This window comes from Littorina saxatilis, linkage group LG7 (assembly GCF_037325665.1).
Source record: "Littorina saxatilis isolate snail1 linkage group LG7, US_GU_Lsax_2.0, whole genome shotgun sequence".
NCBI classification, from domain to species: domain Eukaryota; kingdom Metazoa; phylum Mollusca; class Gastropoda; order Littorinimorpha; family Littorinidae; genus Littorina; species Littorina saxatilis.
In genome coordinates this window covers 8,254,452-8,269,775 of record NC_090251.1, presented here as the reverse complement: position 1 = coordinate 8,269,775, position 15,324 = coordinate 8,254,452, and the positions used below count along the sequence as shown (strand labels likewise).

At 38.8% G+C, this 15,324-nt stretch overlaps 2 protein-coding genes and 1 long non-coding RNA gene across 3 annotated transcripts in view; all 3 read left to right on the top strand.

Annotated features, from left to right (window-relative positions):
* The window catches only part of LOC138972052 (uncharacterized), a 542,426-nt gene that overhangs the window by 219,119 nt on the left and 307,983 nt on the right, over positions 1-15,324 (top strand). The window lies entirely within an intron of this gene.
* LOC138970628 (multiple epidermal growth factor-like domains protein 10) overlaps positions 1-15,324 on the top strand; it is a 130,394-nt gene that overhangs the window by 30,177 nt on the left and 84,893 nt on the right. Inside the window, exons 11-12 of the mRNA XM_070343098.1 lie at positions 12,101-12,181; positions 13,892-14,020. Coding sequence (XP_070199199.1) covers positions 12,101-12,181; positions 13,892-14,020 — 210 coding nt within the window. The remainder of the gene's footprint in view (positions 1-12,100; positions 12,182-13,891; positions 14,021-15,324) is intronic.
* LOC138970288 (uncharacterized) lies at positions 366-2,454 on the top strand. Its single transcript, XR_011456871.1, has 2 exons — positions 366-706; positions 1,805-2,454. It is a non-coding gene; the product is annotated as an uncharacterized lncRNA (long non-coding RNA).

The following is a 15,324-nucleotide window of genomic DNA, read 5'->3' as shown; positions in this document are numbered from 1 at the left end:
TTGCTGGGTAAGTGTTGTTGGCCTTGTATGTTTTGTGGGATTAACTTGATGGCTGCGTTACTTGGTATCTTACACAATCAGTTTTCATACTCAGTCATATAATGCATGGCACACAAAGTGACAAACACACACAGAGATTCATAATTCTCTACTGGAAATGTCTGCATGCAAAAGCTGTCTTTTTTGACAAAGTTATGAGCAGCATGTTTATGTAATTTCAATCAGTATCTCCAGGAGACCATGCCATGTTGGCTAGGCATGTTCAATATACCAGGTACCTGAGTGCGGAGTTTTATTTAATGTGTACGTACACATGAGTTTGTGAATCCTCTTGTCAATGAAGGTTATCACTGCAGTAAGATCAAATTCCATTCTGAGCCTGTATATATTTTATATAGATATCAACAGCATGCGCTTACAAGCTCTCTGTAGGAATTCCTAGGAAAGATAAAGTTAATTGTTATTAGCAGGCTAAGGAAAATCAAGATGATACAAACGGAATTTGATTGTGTGTTGTTGTTTTTACCCAGAAAGGACAGTCTTGCAACCATGTGGCTGCCACACTTTTTGCTGCTTCACACTACATGGCTGAAGGAATCGACACTGTGCCACCAGACAAAACTTGTACACACTACAAATGTATGTGGAAGGGGCATGCTGCCAAGAAAACTGCACCAGCTGCTCTCGCTGACATACACATTGTTAAGTAAGTGTGTATGTTACAGTAAATTCATCAAACCAGTAAATTTGTAAATTTACTGAAATTTTCAGTAAATTTGTAAATTTCCTGGGTGTCAAACTCAGTAAATTTGTAAATTTCCTGAATTTTTCAGTAAATTGGTAAATTTACGGAGTGAATTTACAAATTGACTGGTTTGATGAATTTACTGTAACATGTATAATAATTAATATTAAGGAAATTAGGGTTGCGTTACCTAGAGGTTTACATCAGAGTGTGATCTATTTTGTTCAGAACATAAGTCTCAAAGTTAAAATATAGAGCTTGTTAACTACAAGTACAACAGCTACAAGACTGGGGAAAGAGAAACAGTGATATTTATAAAGTGCATCATCAAAACAACTATGCATTTTACATTTAGTCAAGAGACCAGGGCGGTGGTGTATGTTTGTGTGTAGAGCAATTTCTGGAAAACTACAACATTATGTTTAGGTTTAAAACAAACCAGCCCTGAAAGTGGCAAGTATTTTACTCGCCATAGTGAGTAGAAGCATGCAACTGGTGAGTAGAAGTGCTCCTCTACTCGCCAAATGCGAGTGAAGATGCTGAATCAAATTGTTGGTTTGGTTCGTAAAATTTGCTCTCTGGCTGGTACGTTTTCAGAATCACTTGCCAGAGGCTAGTGCATAATTTTTTGACTTTCAGGGCTACAAGCTTAGAAAGTTAAACAGATTTTTTTTAAACACAGGGAAGCGTGATTTCCTGTGGGACAGTTTTGCTACTGCGCTATGCTGGGTTGCCATTTACCTTATTCGACGTGGATGCTGGTTTTCAGCTAAGCATTGTCCTTGTGAAATGTACTGCGTTCAGTATCGTTATAAATAAATAAATCCCTGCGCCTTGAATATGTGCGCGATATAAATTGCATAAAAAAATAAAATTAAATAAAGAATAAAAATCCCTGCGCTTAGAACTGTAGCCACGGAATACGCGCGATATAAGCCTCATATTGATTGATTGATTGATTGGTTATACATGTTTGCCAGACTGGCGCAACTTGTTTTAGCATTTGTACCCAGCATAAGATTTGTCAGTGTCAAGTAAAAAAAATAATTTCATTTTCAGGTATGCTTCAAGACAAGACAAGTTTCCCCGGACGACTCTTCAAGGCCTCAATTTTGACCCAAGAAGTCCGGATGCAAGGAAGCGCGACTAAGAGATCTTCAACAACCGGTACCAACCGTTTGAAGGCTGCATATAGTTATGATATACTGAACTATGGTTTTCAAGGTGTGATATTTTTTTCCAATACCAGTTAATTAAGTTAGTAGCAACAGTTAACTGTTCTGTCAAGTGAAAAATGTATGTAGTTTCGATATGGACAGGTAAAATCAGTACTTTGTTTACAGCGAGGGAGGGTACGTAGTGCTGTCACCTCTGTGTGTGAGTTCAGGTTTAATTTTTTAAATGCCTGCAGTTAAGACAGAAGATTGTGGAAGCTTATAAGAACTTGTGTCAGAGGATAGTAAGAAGTGTTTCGGCTTCGTACGGGCTATACCATCATCCAGGACTTGTGTGTATTATTCGGAGAACGTATCAGAGCCGAGGACATGTGTTGTGAACAGCGATTCTCAGTGATGAAAGTGTAGTGTGTGTAATGCCGGACTGTGTTCTTCTTCAACTTCGGAATGGCAAGGAGGTATTTTGTGAGATGTTTTATGATTTGATATCCATGTGCTGATGATTTGATTCAATAGCGAAATGTTTGAAATGTTCATTCGTTTTGTGCCATGTTTGTTGTTCAAGAGCGTGGTGTCACCATCCCTTATGAATGTGCCGATATGGACGTGTGTGAATGTTGGTGCAGACATGAGCGTTTGAGCGAGTGAATTTAGAAGCCCTGTGCATGAAAGTCATTACCGGACAACGAAATCAGCAAACATACAAATTCCTTGTTATACACATCGATCTAATCAAGGTGATAATGTTAGCACTTTGTTTTTCAATTTATTTCACAGTTATTTGTTATTTTTTGAGGAAATTATAATGCAATTCACCGATTTTAATAAACATGATTCCAATTGTCTCCCTTGAACAAATTTGTTTGTACAAAATTTGTTACTTACTTTTTTTTTTCAAGGCTATATCAAGGAAAATTCTTTTTGAACTGATTGTGGGACCGTGCACAAGCTGACAGACTTGAACTCAAAAGTTGCAGAAGATTCTTGGCTGCGACTTTTGAGTTCAAGCCGATCAGTTTGTGCACAGTCCCACGATTTGTCTATAATTATTTATTTATCACTTAAAATAAAATACAGTTTTTCTTTTAATTAAACTGTAGATATGTCAAAGACTGTTTTGAATAATTTTGGGGGGTAATTTTCTTTAAGCAATAACTCAAGTGAATGCACAAATTGTGTACTCAAGGGTCGGTACAAGGGAGACAATTTGAAGCCATTTTAAAAAACAAAGCAGTATATTGCATAATAATATCCTTCAATTATAACAAGAAATAAGGAATAAACGTCTCTTGACATGTTGTCTACCTAATTATCTTGATCGCATTTATTTAAAGTGGGAATCGTTATGTTCGTAAGCTCACATACAATCATTTATGAAACAAACTCAGACCAGACCAGAGATTTGATTGATAATGGGCCTTTTATTCTATACAGTACCAGAGTAAATTATATAAACCATTACATGACAAAATAAGCTTCTTGCTCTTTGGAGTGATGTGGCCTTTGGCAGCTCATCAACCCAGTAATGTAGACCTGCCTTTTTTACGAAGTAGGTACATGCATACCGAAAGATCACCATATGTGTAAAACCATACTGCAGTGTCATTTTTCAGTAGAGAATCAACAGAAAAAGAGCGTGTGTTCTCTTTCACCTTCATCAGTTCATGTTGTCTTTCTTCAAGCCAGAAACATCTTCAGTCGGACGATTAATCACAGAGGCCTGTTATGTAATTATCATCTGCAGCTCTGCCAACTTGAGGTAGTCTGTGTTCCAATAACAATACCCTCACATGTAGTCGTGTCCCTCTTTGCAAAGGCATGATCTGGCCCTGGTCCTAAGCTCTCACTAGATGCGGAGGGCAAAGGAATGGCTGCTTCTGTAAATACAAAATCAAATGTATACATTAGCAATAGAATTAGCATCAATGATCTTGTTATCAGATTACACATGCATCACACTCACAGCATTTAAGCTTGAAAATACATGAGGGAAATAACTCCTGAAATTGAAAAAAACGTAGGGGTGCGGGAGATGCTCCCCGGAAATTATTTTGGAGTGTTCTATGCAAAATCAAAATTGTAGAAATCTAGTGCTATTTTTGTTGTTGCATCAATTCAATGGTACATTTCTGGGAATAAAAAAAAAGATTCAGCATGAGCTTTATCGATGTCTTGAAAACTGCATCACTATCTGTATCAAGTAACCTCCTTAATCTTCTCGATTCAAGAGTCGGTTGATTGAATGCACGGGGCTTGTCGACATATGTCTAGATCTTGTTTGTTTGTTTTCTAAAATCTTGCTTTTGTTTCGTGACCCTTCCTACGCATCCGTTTTGGGCTGCCGATTCATTTTAAATTTCTTATACACTGATGTAAGAAGACAATTTGAAGTCAGCTATCATAAATTGATAAAAACAAACAAAGCTTACTTGGCTCTGATCGAGTCTCTTCGAGATCCGATGATTTTCAGCGTTGACACTGGGGGGTGGAAGCAAAACCGCTTGCTTGTCGTCGGTCTTCAGCGGACAAAGTCACGTCTCCGACCAGTACCTTGTCCTTCTGCTAGAGTCACTTGTTCTTGATGTTCTCTCAAATCCAAGATTAAGGGTGGGTACGAAGTCAACGGAGTTGGCATCGTTGAAAGCCGTGCCATTGCCAGACACGAAGTGACGCGAGCAGACTTTTCAATGGCACGACAAACCCCTGTCGTCGGATTGCTTGCACCCATCGCGTCCTTCGCTGTTGCGCCTTCGCACTTGCACCCATCGGAAAGCCATACAATGACAAAATCTGTCCACCGTAGGCCTATTTCTCTTTCTTCATTCCACTGTTGCACTTGCAGTTCTAAACACAACAGTTTGCCTCGTCGTCTCCGCACTTTACTTTGCACCAAGCCTCGTTGTCGATTTTTCCTTTTGCCCCTTAGTTCCGGTAGATCTGACAATAAACTTCACAGCGCATGCGCCAAAATTTAAGTGAAAAAGGTCTATTACGTTCGCACTCAATACAACACACACACTCACACACACACATACATACACACACACACACACACACACACACACACACATACACACACACACACACACACGTACACACACACACACACACACACATACACACACACACATACACACGCACGCGCACACACACATACACACGCACGCACACACACACATACACACACACGCACACGCGCACACACACACAACAACTTCATCATCATCATCATCATCATCATCATCATCCTGATCATCGTCAACATCATTATCATCATCAACAATATATATAGAGGTTAGTGATAGCAATGCATTCTTGCTAGAAACAGTTTCAGAATGTAACTGTTCGTGACAGCAGATATTTGCGAAGCTGCGATTTGAAGTGTTTAATCGTGCTTGACCCCTTTATCTCACATGGTAGCGAATTCCAAATTGTTGAGCCCGAAAACGCTAAACTGGTTTTATATAAATCAATACGGGGTAGCGGGGAAATTAATTTGTTTGATCCATATCTGTCTGTTGCTTTCTGAAATAATGATCGCATGTACTGTTGGGTCTCGTTTATTTGTACCTTAAACATTAAAAGCGCCTTATTAAATAATAACTGATCTGTAAGTGATAAAAAAATTAAGACTGCTAAGCTTTTGATCTGTTGATGTTTGCGGACCCGGCATGATAAGTTTAGCTGCGCGACGGTGAAGAGAATTTACTTTTTTTAAGTGAACATCGCTACAACCATCCCAAAGTGTAGATGCATAATTCAGATGAGGTAAAATATGACCAAAATAAAACAACTCGTGTGCTGAGGTATCAGCGTAATGCTTTAATTTGGAGAGAAGGAACAAGTTTTTAGATAAGGTTTTGGTAACACGGTTGAGGTGGGACTGCCACTTTAATTCAGCGTCTATTGTGACCCCGAGAACACGATGGCTGGTTACTTGCTCAATGGGTGACTCATTTAAACTGAGATGAAGATTCAGAGGAGCGAGTTGGTGTTTCTGTCGTGTTGTGATCACGAGAGAGAGAGAGAGAGAGAGAGAGAGAGAGAGAGAGAGAGAGAGAGAGAGAGAGAGAGAGATGTATCATGTCCATGCTTATTGTCATGACAACACGTAACCAAAATCATATATATCACAGAATGAATGTAATTGTATGTGTGCATGTCTGTTTGTCTGTCTGTCTGTCTGGTGTCGCCATACCTCAGAGATGGCAAGAGGCACGAACAAGCTAGTGTGTATGCACACTGCATAGGAGCCGCAGAAGTGAACATGGGTTTGAATTTCTTGATTCATTGTTTCCTTTCTCAGATTATGAACTTCCCCTTTATTGAGTACAGCTTATGTAGTGCAAGGCCAGGTATATACCTGGCCTAGTGTTCACCCGTAGCAAGCACATAATGCCAGTGATATTAGAGACTCTCTTTTACTCCTATGAGGAGAAGAAATGAAGAACAAAATAACCGGACAGTTCAGAAAGGGAGGTTAATCTCACTTTGTTTGAAATGGAAGGGAGATAACTCTTATGATGCAGGCATGCCTGATCATTCTCACAAAATCACGGTGTGTCAACTGATTCCGTTCATCCACCGGATGTTTCCGTTCATCCGCAGGATGTGTCCGTTCATACAGCCCCATTTTTGTCACTTGCTTCGGGAAAAACGTTGTAGTAAGTCGTGTGGGCAGCGCGCTTGTGTGATATTGAAAGAATAAGGTAGCGAAATGGTTGGGCTATGTGTACGATAAGTACCAAGGTGCTAGTGAATCCTAATAATAACACACGCGGGCCGAACGTGGCAAAATTGCCTGATTTTTTAACATTTTCTTGTTTTTCTCGCTCTGTTATCGAATCTGACACCTGATTTGCACATGATCACCAAAACCATTGCCTGTTCCGACATTTCGCTTGAACAGAAGTTTATAGAAACCCATGGCTTTTGTACAATCACTTGTCTTTTGAAAACATACAGATTCCGTTCATACCCCATGTTTCCGTTCGTACAAAAGTGCATGTTTCCCTTCGTACGAAAAGCGTTTCCGTTCATACACATTCGTTAGATCAGAGTGAAACAGGCCCCGACTACAAGTTCTGTGTATTCCAATCGTCTTCAAATAGCACAAAGTACGAATGCGTGTGATATTAGACCTATGTGAACCATAAGATGAATTGAATTTGCAAAAAACAGTTTTACTCAACTCAACTCAACTCAACTCAACTCAAATTTATTAATCCATATGGAAATTATGTTGTAACAATACTCATTCCCAATCAAAAGAATAAGAATGCATACTAAACACAGTCTCACTAACGCAAACAGTCATCCGTCAAGTCAAGTCTGCCAACTCACAACTCACTCACACAACAACAGCAACAGCAATACAATTTAACAAAAACCATAATTCCAATAACAAAAAGACGTCCAAGACGTTTTGTGTCCGTTCGTACTGATTTTGACGGGAAAATGTGTCTGTTCGTACCACTTTCATCAAATTGTTTCCCTTCGTACGCTTTTCATAACGTTTGTGATTTTTGGTAGAAAGCTTGTGCAATTAGCATTTTAATACCCCTAATTCGACTTATGTATAACCCATAATGCGTGTTGTTCATGAGTGCAACAACACGCGACTGTGGCTTTTCTGGTGCAATACCATCCCTGTTTAAAATCTTACTGAAGAGCAAACATTTTGATAAGTGTGTCTTCTTCCAGTTTCCTTACACAATGTCATTTCAAAGATCTAAACTTATGTGAAACCTGTTCAAAATATGCTTTCTGCAAGCTAAACCTAGACATTCAGTCTTTTAGCATTTTCAGATTTTTAATGACCAAACTTTTTTGTTATCATTTTTTAGGTTTTGAAGCTGAAATGCAATCCCATAGTACGGGGGTTGCCTGGCTAAAGTTTTAAAATCAATTTGATAAAAAAATGAGGGTGTGACAGTGCGGCCTCAACTTTTACAAAAAGTCGGATATGACGTCATCAAAGACATTTATAAAACAAGTCGCGTAAGGCGAAAATACAACATTTAGTCAAGCTGTCAGAATGAAACTGAAGGCAATGCAATTTTTCAGCAAGACCGTATACTCGTAGCATCGTCAGTCCACCGCTCATGACAAAGGCAGTGAAATTGACCAGAAGAGTGGGGTAGTAGTAGCTGAGAAGGATAGCACGCTTTTCTGTACCATCTTCGTTTTAACTTTCTGAGCGTGTTTTTAATTCAAACATATCATATCTATATGTTTTTGGAATCAGGAACCGACAAGAAATAAGATGAAAGTGTTTTTAATTTGATTTCGACAATTTAATTTTGATAATAATTTGTATATTTTTAATTTTCAGAGCTTGTTTTTAATCCAAATATAACATATTTATATGTTTTTAGAATGAGAAAATGACGAGGAATAAGATGAACGTAAATTTAGATCGTTTTATAAAAACATTTTTTTTTTACAATTTTCAGATTTTTAATGACCAAAGTCATTAATTAGTTTTTAAGCCACCAATCTGAAATGCAATACCGAAGTCCGGCCTTCGTCGAAGATTGCTTGGCCAAAATTTCAATCAATTTGATTGAAAAATGAGGGTGTGACAGTGCCGCCTCAACTTTTACAAAAAGCCGGATATGACGTCATCAAAAATATTTATCGAAAAAAAGAAAAACACGTCCGGGGATATTAATCCCAGGAACTCTCATGTAAAATTTCATAAAGATCGGTCCAGTAGTTTCGCTCTACACGCACGCACGCACACACACACACACACACACACACACACACACACACACACACACACACACACACACACACACACACACACACATAAACCACGATCCTCGTTTCGATTCCCCATTTATGTTCAAACATTAAGTCAAAACTTGACTAAATGTAAAAAGGACTGATAGAGCCTGGATAATGTTTTTCTTGATTTGTCTAAATTCTGCTCATGATTATCACAGGTGAAGCAAATGGCATGATAGGAGTAACATACAAATGTACATGTTACTTAGTTCAGTCTTCGTTGCAGTGCTGCAAAGCAAGCACAACTGCACAAATCAATCTTCGTTCTTATCAAAACACACAGAAAGCTCCGTCACTGAACACATTACTGAAAAGGGTACGAAGGGAAACAATTTGATGAAAGTGGTACGAACGGACACATTTTCCCGTCAAAATCAGTACGAACGGACACAAAACTGTTTTTTGCAAATTCAATGCGTCTTATGGTTCACATAGGTCCAATATCACACGCATTTGTACTTTGTGCTATTTGAAAACGATTGGAATACACAGAACTTGTAGTCGGGGCCTGTTTCACTCTGATCTAACGAATGTGTATGAACGGAAACGCTTTTCGTACGAAGGGAAACATGCACTTTTGTACGAACGGAAACATGGGGTATGAACGGAATCTGTATGTTTTCAAAAGACAAGTGATTGTACAAAAGCCATGGGTTTCTATAAATTTCTGTTCAAGCGAAATGTCGTAACAGGCAATGGTTTTGGTGATCATGTGCAAATCAAGGGTCAGATTCGATAACAGAGCGAGAAAAACAAGAAAATGTTAAAAAATCAGGCAATTTTGCCACGTTCGGCCCGCGTTTGTTATTATTAGGATTCACTAGCACCTTGGTACTTATCGTACACATAGCCCAACCATTTTGCTACCTTATTCTTTCAATATCACACAAGCGCGCTGCCCACACGACTAACCACAACGTTTTTCCCGAAGCAAGTGACGAAAATGGGGCTGTATGAACGGACACATCCTGCGGATGAACGGAAACATCCGGTGGATGAACGGAATCAGTTGACACACCGTGAAAATGTATTGAGTCGAAGCTAGACCTGCTGCTAAAATATCTAGAATGTTCCCAAGAACGGGAGATAACGTATGTCAAATTATTTTTGTTTTAATAATAACGGGTAAAATGGTGTTGATGGTACTTCAAAAATGTCTCCCAGCCTTTTAATCGAAATGTATTCATAACTCATAACTCATAACTCATAACATTTTATTGATCCAACAAAGGAAATTAAATTGAGCACACACTTGCATTTATTCGTATCCGTATTATAATAAGATTCTTGAAGTTTATTAGAGTTTCACTCATGCCATAATTATAAGCTATGTTTTTGTTGTTTTTTACATTTAGTCAAGTTTTGACTAAATGTTTTAACATAGAGGGTAATCGAGACGAGGGTCGTGTGTGTGTGTGTGTGTGTGCGTGTGTGTGTGTGTGTGTGTGTGTGTGTGTGTAGAGCGATTCAGACTAAACTACTGGACCGATCTTTATGAAATTTTGCATGAGAGTTCCTGGGAATGATATCCCCGGATGTTTTTGAGTCACTTGAGAAAAAGTGACTCTATGTAATCGGTCAGTGTTAGTCTGTCCGACGGCCGGCCGTCCGTAGACACCACCTTAACGTTGGACTTTTCTCGGAAACTATCAAAGCGATCGGGCTCATATTTTGTTTAGTCGTGACCTCCAATGACCTCTACACTTTAACGATGGTTTCGTTGACCTTTGACCTTTTTCAAGGTCACAGGTCAGCGTCAAAGGAAAAATTAGACATTTTATATCTTTGACAAAGTTCATCGGATGTGATTGAAACTTTGTAGGATTATTCTTTACATCAAAGTATTTACATCTGTAGCCTTTTACGAACGTTATCAGAAAAACAAGGGAGATAACTAGCCTTTTCTGTTCGGCAACACACAACTTAACGTTGGGCTTTTCTCGGAAACTATAAAAGTGACCGGGCTCAAATGTTATGTGAACGTGACTCATTGTGTTGTGAATAGCAATTTCTTCCTGTCCATCTGATGCCTCATATAATATTCAGAACTGCGAAAGTGACTCGATCGAGCGTTTGCTCTTCTTGTTTTCTTTTTTTTGATAAATGTCTTTGATGACGTCATATCCGGCTTTTTGTAAAAGTTGAGGCGGCACTGTCACACCCTCATTTTTCAATCAAATTGATTGAAATTTTAGCCAAGCAATCTTCGACAAAGGCCGGACTTCGGTATTGCATTTCAATTTGGTGGCTTAAAAATTAATTAATGACTTTTGTCATTAAAAATCAGAAAATTGTAAAAAAAAATTTTTTTTATAAAACGATCAAAATTTACGTTCATCTTATTCTTTATCATGTTCTGATTCCAAAAACATATAAATATGTTATATTTGGATTAAAAACAAGCTCTGAAAATTAAAAATATAAAAATTATGATCAAAATTAAATTTCCGAAATCGTTTTAAAAACTATTTCATCTTATTCCTTGTGGGTTCCTGATTCCAAAAACATATAGATATGATATGTTTGGATTAAAAACACGCTCAGAAAGTTAAAACGAAGAGAGGTACAGTAAAGCGTGCTATGAAGCACAGCCCAACCGCTACCGCGCCAAACAGGCTCGTCACTTTCACTGCCTTTTGCACTAGCGGCGGACTACGTCCAGTTTCATTCTGTGAGTTACACAGCTTGACTAAATGTAGTAATTTTGCCTTACGCGACTTGTTTTTGTTTGTTTGAGTGCAATACAATCGTTTTTCTACATTCAATACCTGAGTATTTTACATGTATTTAATCCTCAGGAGTCCAAAATGTGCATACAGTTTTACAATACTGCTAGAGCAATACAGTTCATTGGCATATAATATGAAACAAACCGGAACATATTGCAAAGAAATGGAGTAAAGATTAACAATATATCTGAGTACATCAGAATAGTTGCGAATTATGAGCTACTCAAATTCAAACTACTTTCAATTATAAGCTATGGTAGTTTGATTTTGATTTCTGCTGACAGTCTATTTATTTGTCGTGCTAACTTGGTTATAATACAATTTAAATCAAAATTGTAATTTTAGACAGCAATTAGTCCGTGCAATTTTGTATACATCCATTTTTTTCTCAGGGGGGTGGGGGTGTAGGTTTGTAAAGATATGTTCTGTTTTACTCAACATTCAGCTAAAAATAAAATTAGGTCCCCCGTGATGCCGATACTGTGTCTGTGTCGAAGGGTTTGGTCGCCTTGAAGACTGTTTGTCCAATGTTGATGCTGAATTGGGCCAACAGTATATTACTTAACACCACTTGTTTCTTGATCATGACTCAATGTCATAAGTGAAAATATTTACACTTTAGTGTCTTTGATGACAAACCACGGGGGATTATGTTTCAGGCTGGACATCTGGTGAAGACTGTCAGAGTAGAAAGGATATGTGTGCGGTTGGACAGAGATGTGATTCAAGTGGCGTGTGTAGTAAGTAGTTTACGTTTTGAGTGTGTTGATAAAGCGAGACACGGGATGAAGTGTCAACCCAAATCGTGATTTTTCGTGATCTTGAATGTTTGACTCATTTTGAGTGATTGGTGGGTCCTAATTAGTACTGAACAGAGCAGTGTCCGTCCGGCTGTGGACAACAAACTTAATGTTAAGGTTATCTCGGCTGATTTTCAAGCTAGAATTTTGAAACTGTACACACTTTTTGTGATTGATGATCTCCCGACTTGACCCTAATTGGGATGACCCTGTCAAATGTTGAGGTCACATCGGGTTCATGTCCGATTCATACAAACTTAACGTAGACGTTATCGTTTTTGAAGCTAGAGCTTTGCACACTTCTAGGGTTTAATAATCTCCCGACTTGACACTCGTTTGATTGACCCTCATTATATTTTGGGGTGACATCGGGGTCATGTTCGATTAATACAAACTTAATATTAGCGTTCTCCAAGGCATTTTTGAAGCTAACGCACTGAAAATTTGCCTATTTCAAGGGTTTGATGATCTGCCAACATGACCCGAATTTGGTTGACCCTCCTGGAAAAGCACAGGAGGAACCCAAACAGCAGTTACAACCAGTTAGAACTACAGATCGAGTGATTTACGCTATATATTAAGCCCGTCCTTAATTGAGACCGAAATCGACTTCGTGAAGCTTTGTTTGGTAACTGGAGATTCCTGCGCAGCCCAAAATAGAAAATCAAGTGGATTTTGACAACAAAAGCGCATGCTCAGATAATTACACAATGGTTTAGTGTGTGTATGTCAGTGTATGTGTGGGCGTGTGTGTGTGTGTCAGTGTGTGTGTGTGTGTGTGTGCGTGATTTTACCAACACTACGCGAAATTCCTTGTGCTTTAAATGTTTTTTAATGTCATTTGGCTCAATAAATACTGTATTCTGTATTCTGTATTCTCTCCAAAGCACATGCTCAGAAATGTACAGCATGGTTTTCCTGGTTGTTCCATAGCTTTATACCACCTGTTACCTTATATGGACAATATAAATGATGTGTTTGACCATACAAGGAACATAAAAAGTGCAGTCAAAGAGTGTACTAATAATGAATTACTAAGTATATGAACTGTATTGTTTTAAAGAAACAATTTGTTCCTGACACAGTCAAAGCAAATAATTGAGTATATGTCTTGTATGTGCAAAACAGTAAGGGAAGTTACTCCTGAAGCAAATGATAAAGTGTCAAAATACAGGGGAAGTAACTTGAATTCGCTAGTGAGCCGTTACATATTCAGGACATTGAAATAGGTTTCAGTACACTTTACGACAGTCATTTCTTATTATGAACTATATTGGTTTCTTGAAATCATTTGCTCACAACACGTTCAGAGCAAATAATTGGGTATTTTGTATTGTATTTGCGAAAGAAAAAAAGAAGAAAGTAACTCGTAAGGGTAACTTGAATTCACTGGCAAGCCCATAAGGCTGTCAACTTTGTTATCTGACATGTTTTGGGATCACAGATTTCTGTTACATGGGTTACATTATGCACCTCTGCTCAAATAATGGTACCGCTAGAAGTGAACTCACAGAAACGTACGGTATAAACTGAAACGATCGACGTGTGCATATCTGTGTGTATGTTTGTGCCAATATGTCTGTATGTGTTTGCATATCTGCCTGTATGTATGCACAGTACATATGTGTGTGTATGTGTATGTGTGAGCAGAGCTCCCATTGAACAAGGAGTGCAATTACAACGAAGCGTGCGAGGTGGGGGCACACTGTGATGGCAACACATCTCTGTGCACGTGCACTGAGGGAATCGCCAAACCGACAACACAGGGAGACAGCTGCGGTGAGTGCCTGCCCACATTGCTTTCACAGCCACTCGGCCAACCCTAGGACAAACACAACGCATGACAACAGTGGGTGGTTTTGTTCGCGTTTTAAACGCACACTAAATTCATCAATCCCGGCGCTGTGTCGAGTACCTGTTTCAACCATTTACACAAAATGTCAATAGACACATGATGATGAGACGTTACAGACTAATCAATGGTTATTTCTTTTCTTGCCTAGGCTTTGCTGTTTTTGCTCTCCTGAGAGACTCTATTAGATGAGCAACAGCACACAATATCTTGCCAGGAAACTGTGTTCAGTCAGATCATTCAGCAATGCTCCCAAACGTGTTTGATTGGCCTTAGCCCTCTGATTCCAAAGTGCAACACGTTGTGCACCTATTGTTTCTGTGGACAACTCAAGCTGACCTAACTATGCAGACGGAGGAAGCGAGCTACGCGATTATTTGGTCCAGCTCCACGAAACAATAGATTGGGTGCACACTGTGTATTTGTTCAAGATCCATGTGACAGTATAGCGTGGGCGGGAACTGTTTCAGAGCTGCCTGATTATTTGTTCCAGATTTATGCAACTATAGAGTGAGTGTTATGCCCCCCCTCTGCTACTTTCTCTCTGTAAACTTGTAGGGCTAGTTATGTTTCGGTAACTTACCCAACAACCACAATCACTTACCCAACAACGGGCCTGAATCCTCGATAGCTCATGGGTAGAGACTGTACACATTGTGGATCTACTTTTTGCGACTCAAAAGTTCAGAACACTCTAATGTACAAAATATACATTTCTGGAGCAAACAATACAACCATACCGCATTTAAACCAGCAACTACAGGCTTGAACACATGAATCTCAATATAACATTCATGAGTTTGGTTGTTTTCTGAATTCAGATCTGCCGTGCACAATCGTTTATCGCTAGCAAGATTCCAAGGAAAAGTAACTCTCATACTTTGTCTAGCGACACGAGTAGTTCCCCTTCCAGATTTCGGCTGCATCGACAAGACTGCAATCCGACGGTCAGTTTTCAACAATATTTCATTTTATAAACAGATCACACGCAATCAATTGTAAACATTTAATCAACTTAAAGAACATGCAGCGGTTTCATACACTATTTTGCCCCAGAAAATTGAACTTCATACAGTTTTTAACGTTGGAACACGGGTGTAAAACTTCGTCTGCTAGTCACATTCGAGGAAAGAACATTTCCTGAGCGATACCAAAACATGAACAGAACACACACTATCTGCCTTTACCGCCACAGCAGAATGATAACATAACTGTGTACTTGATTTTAGTT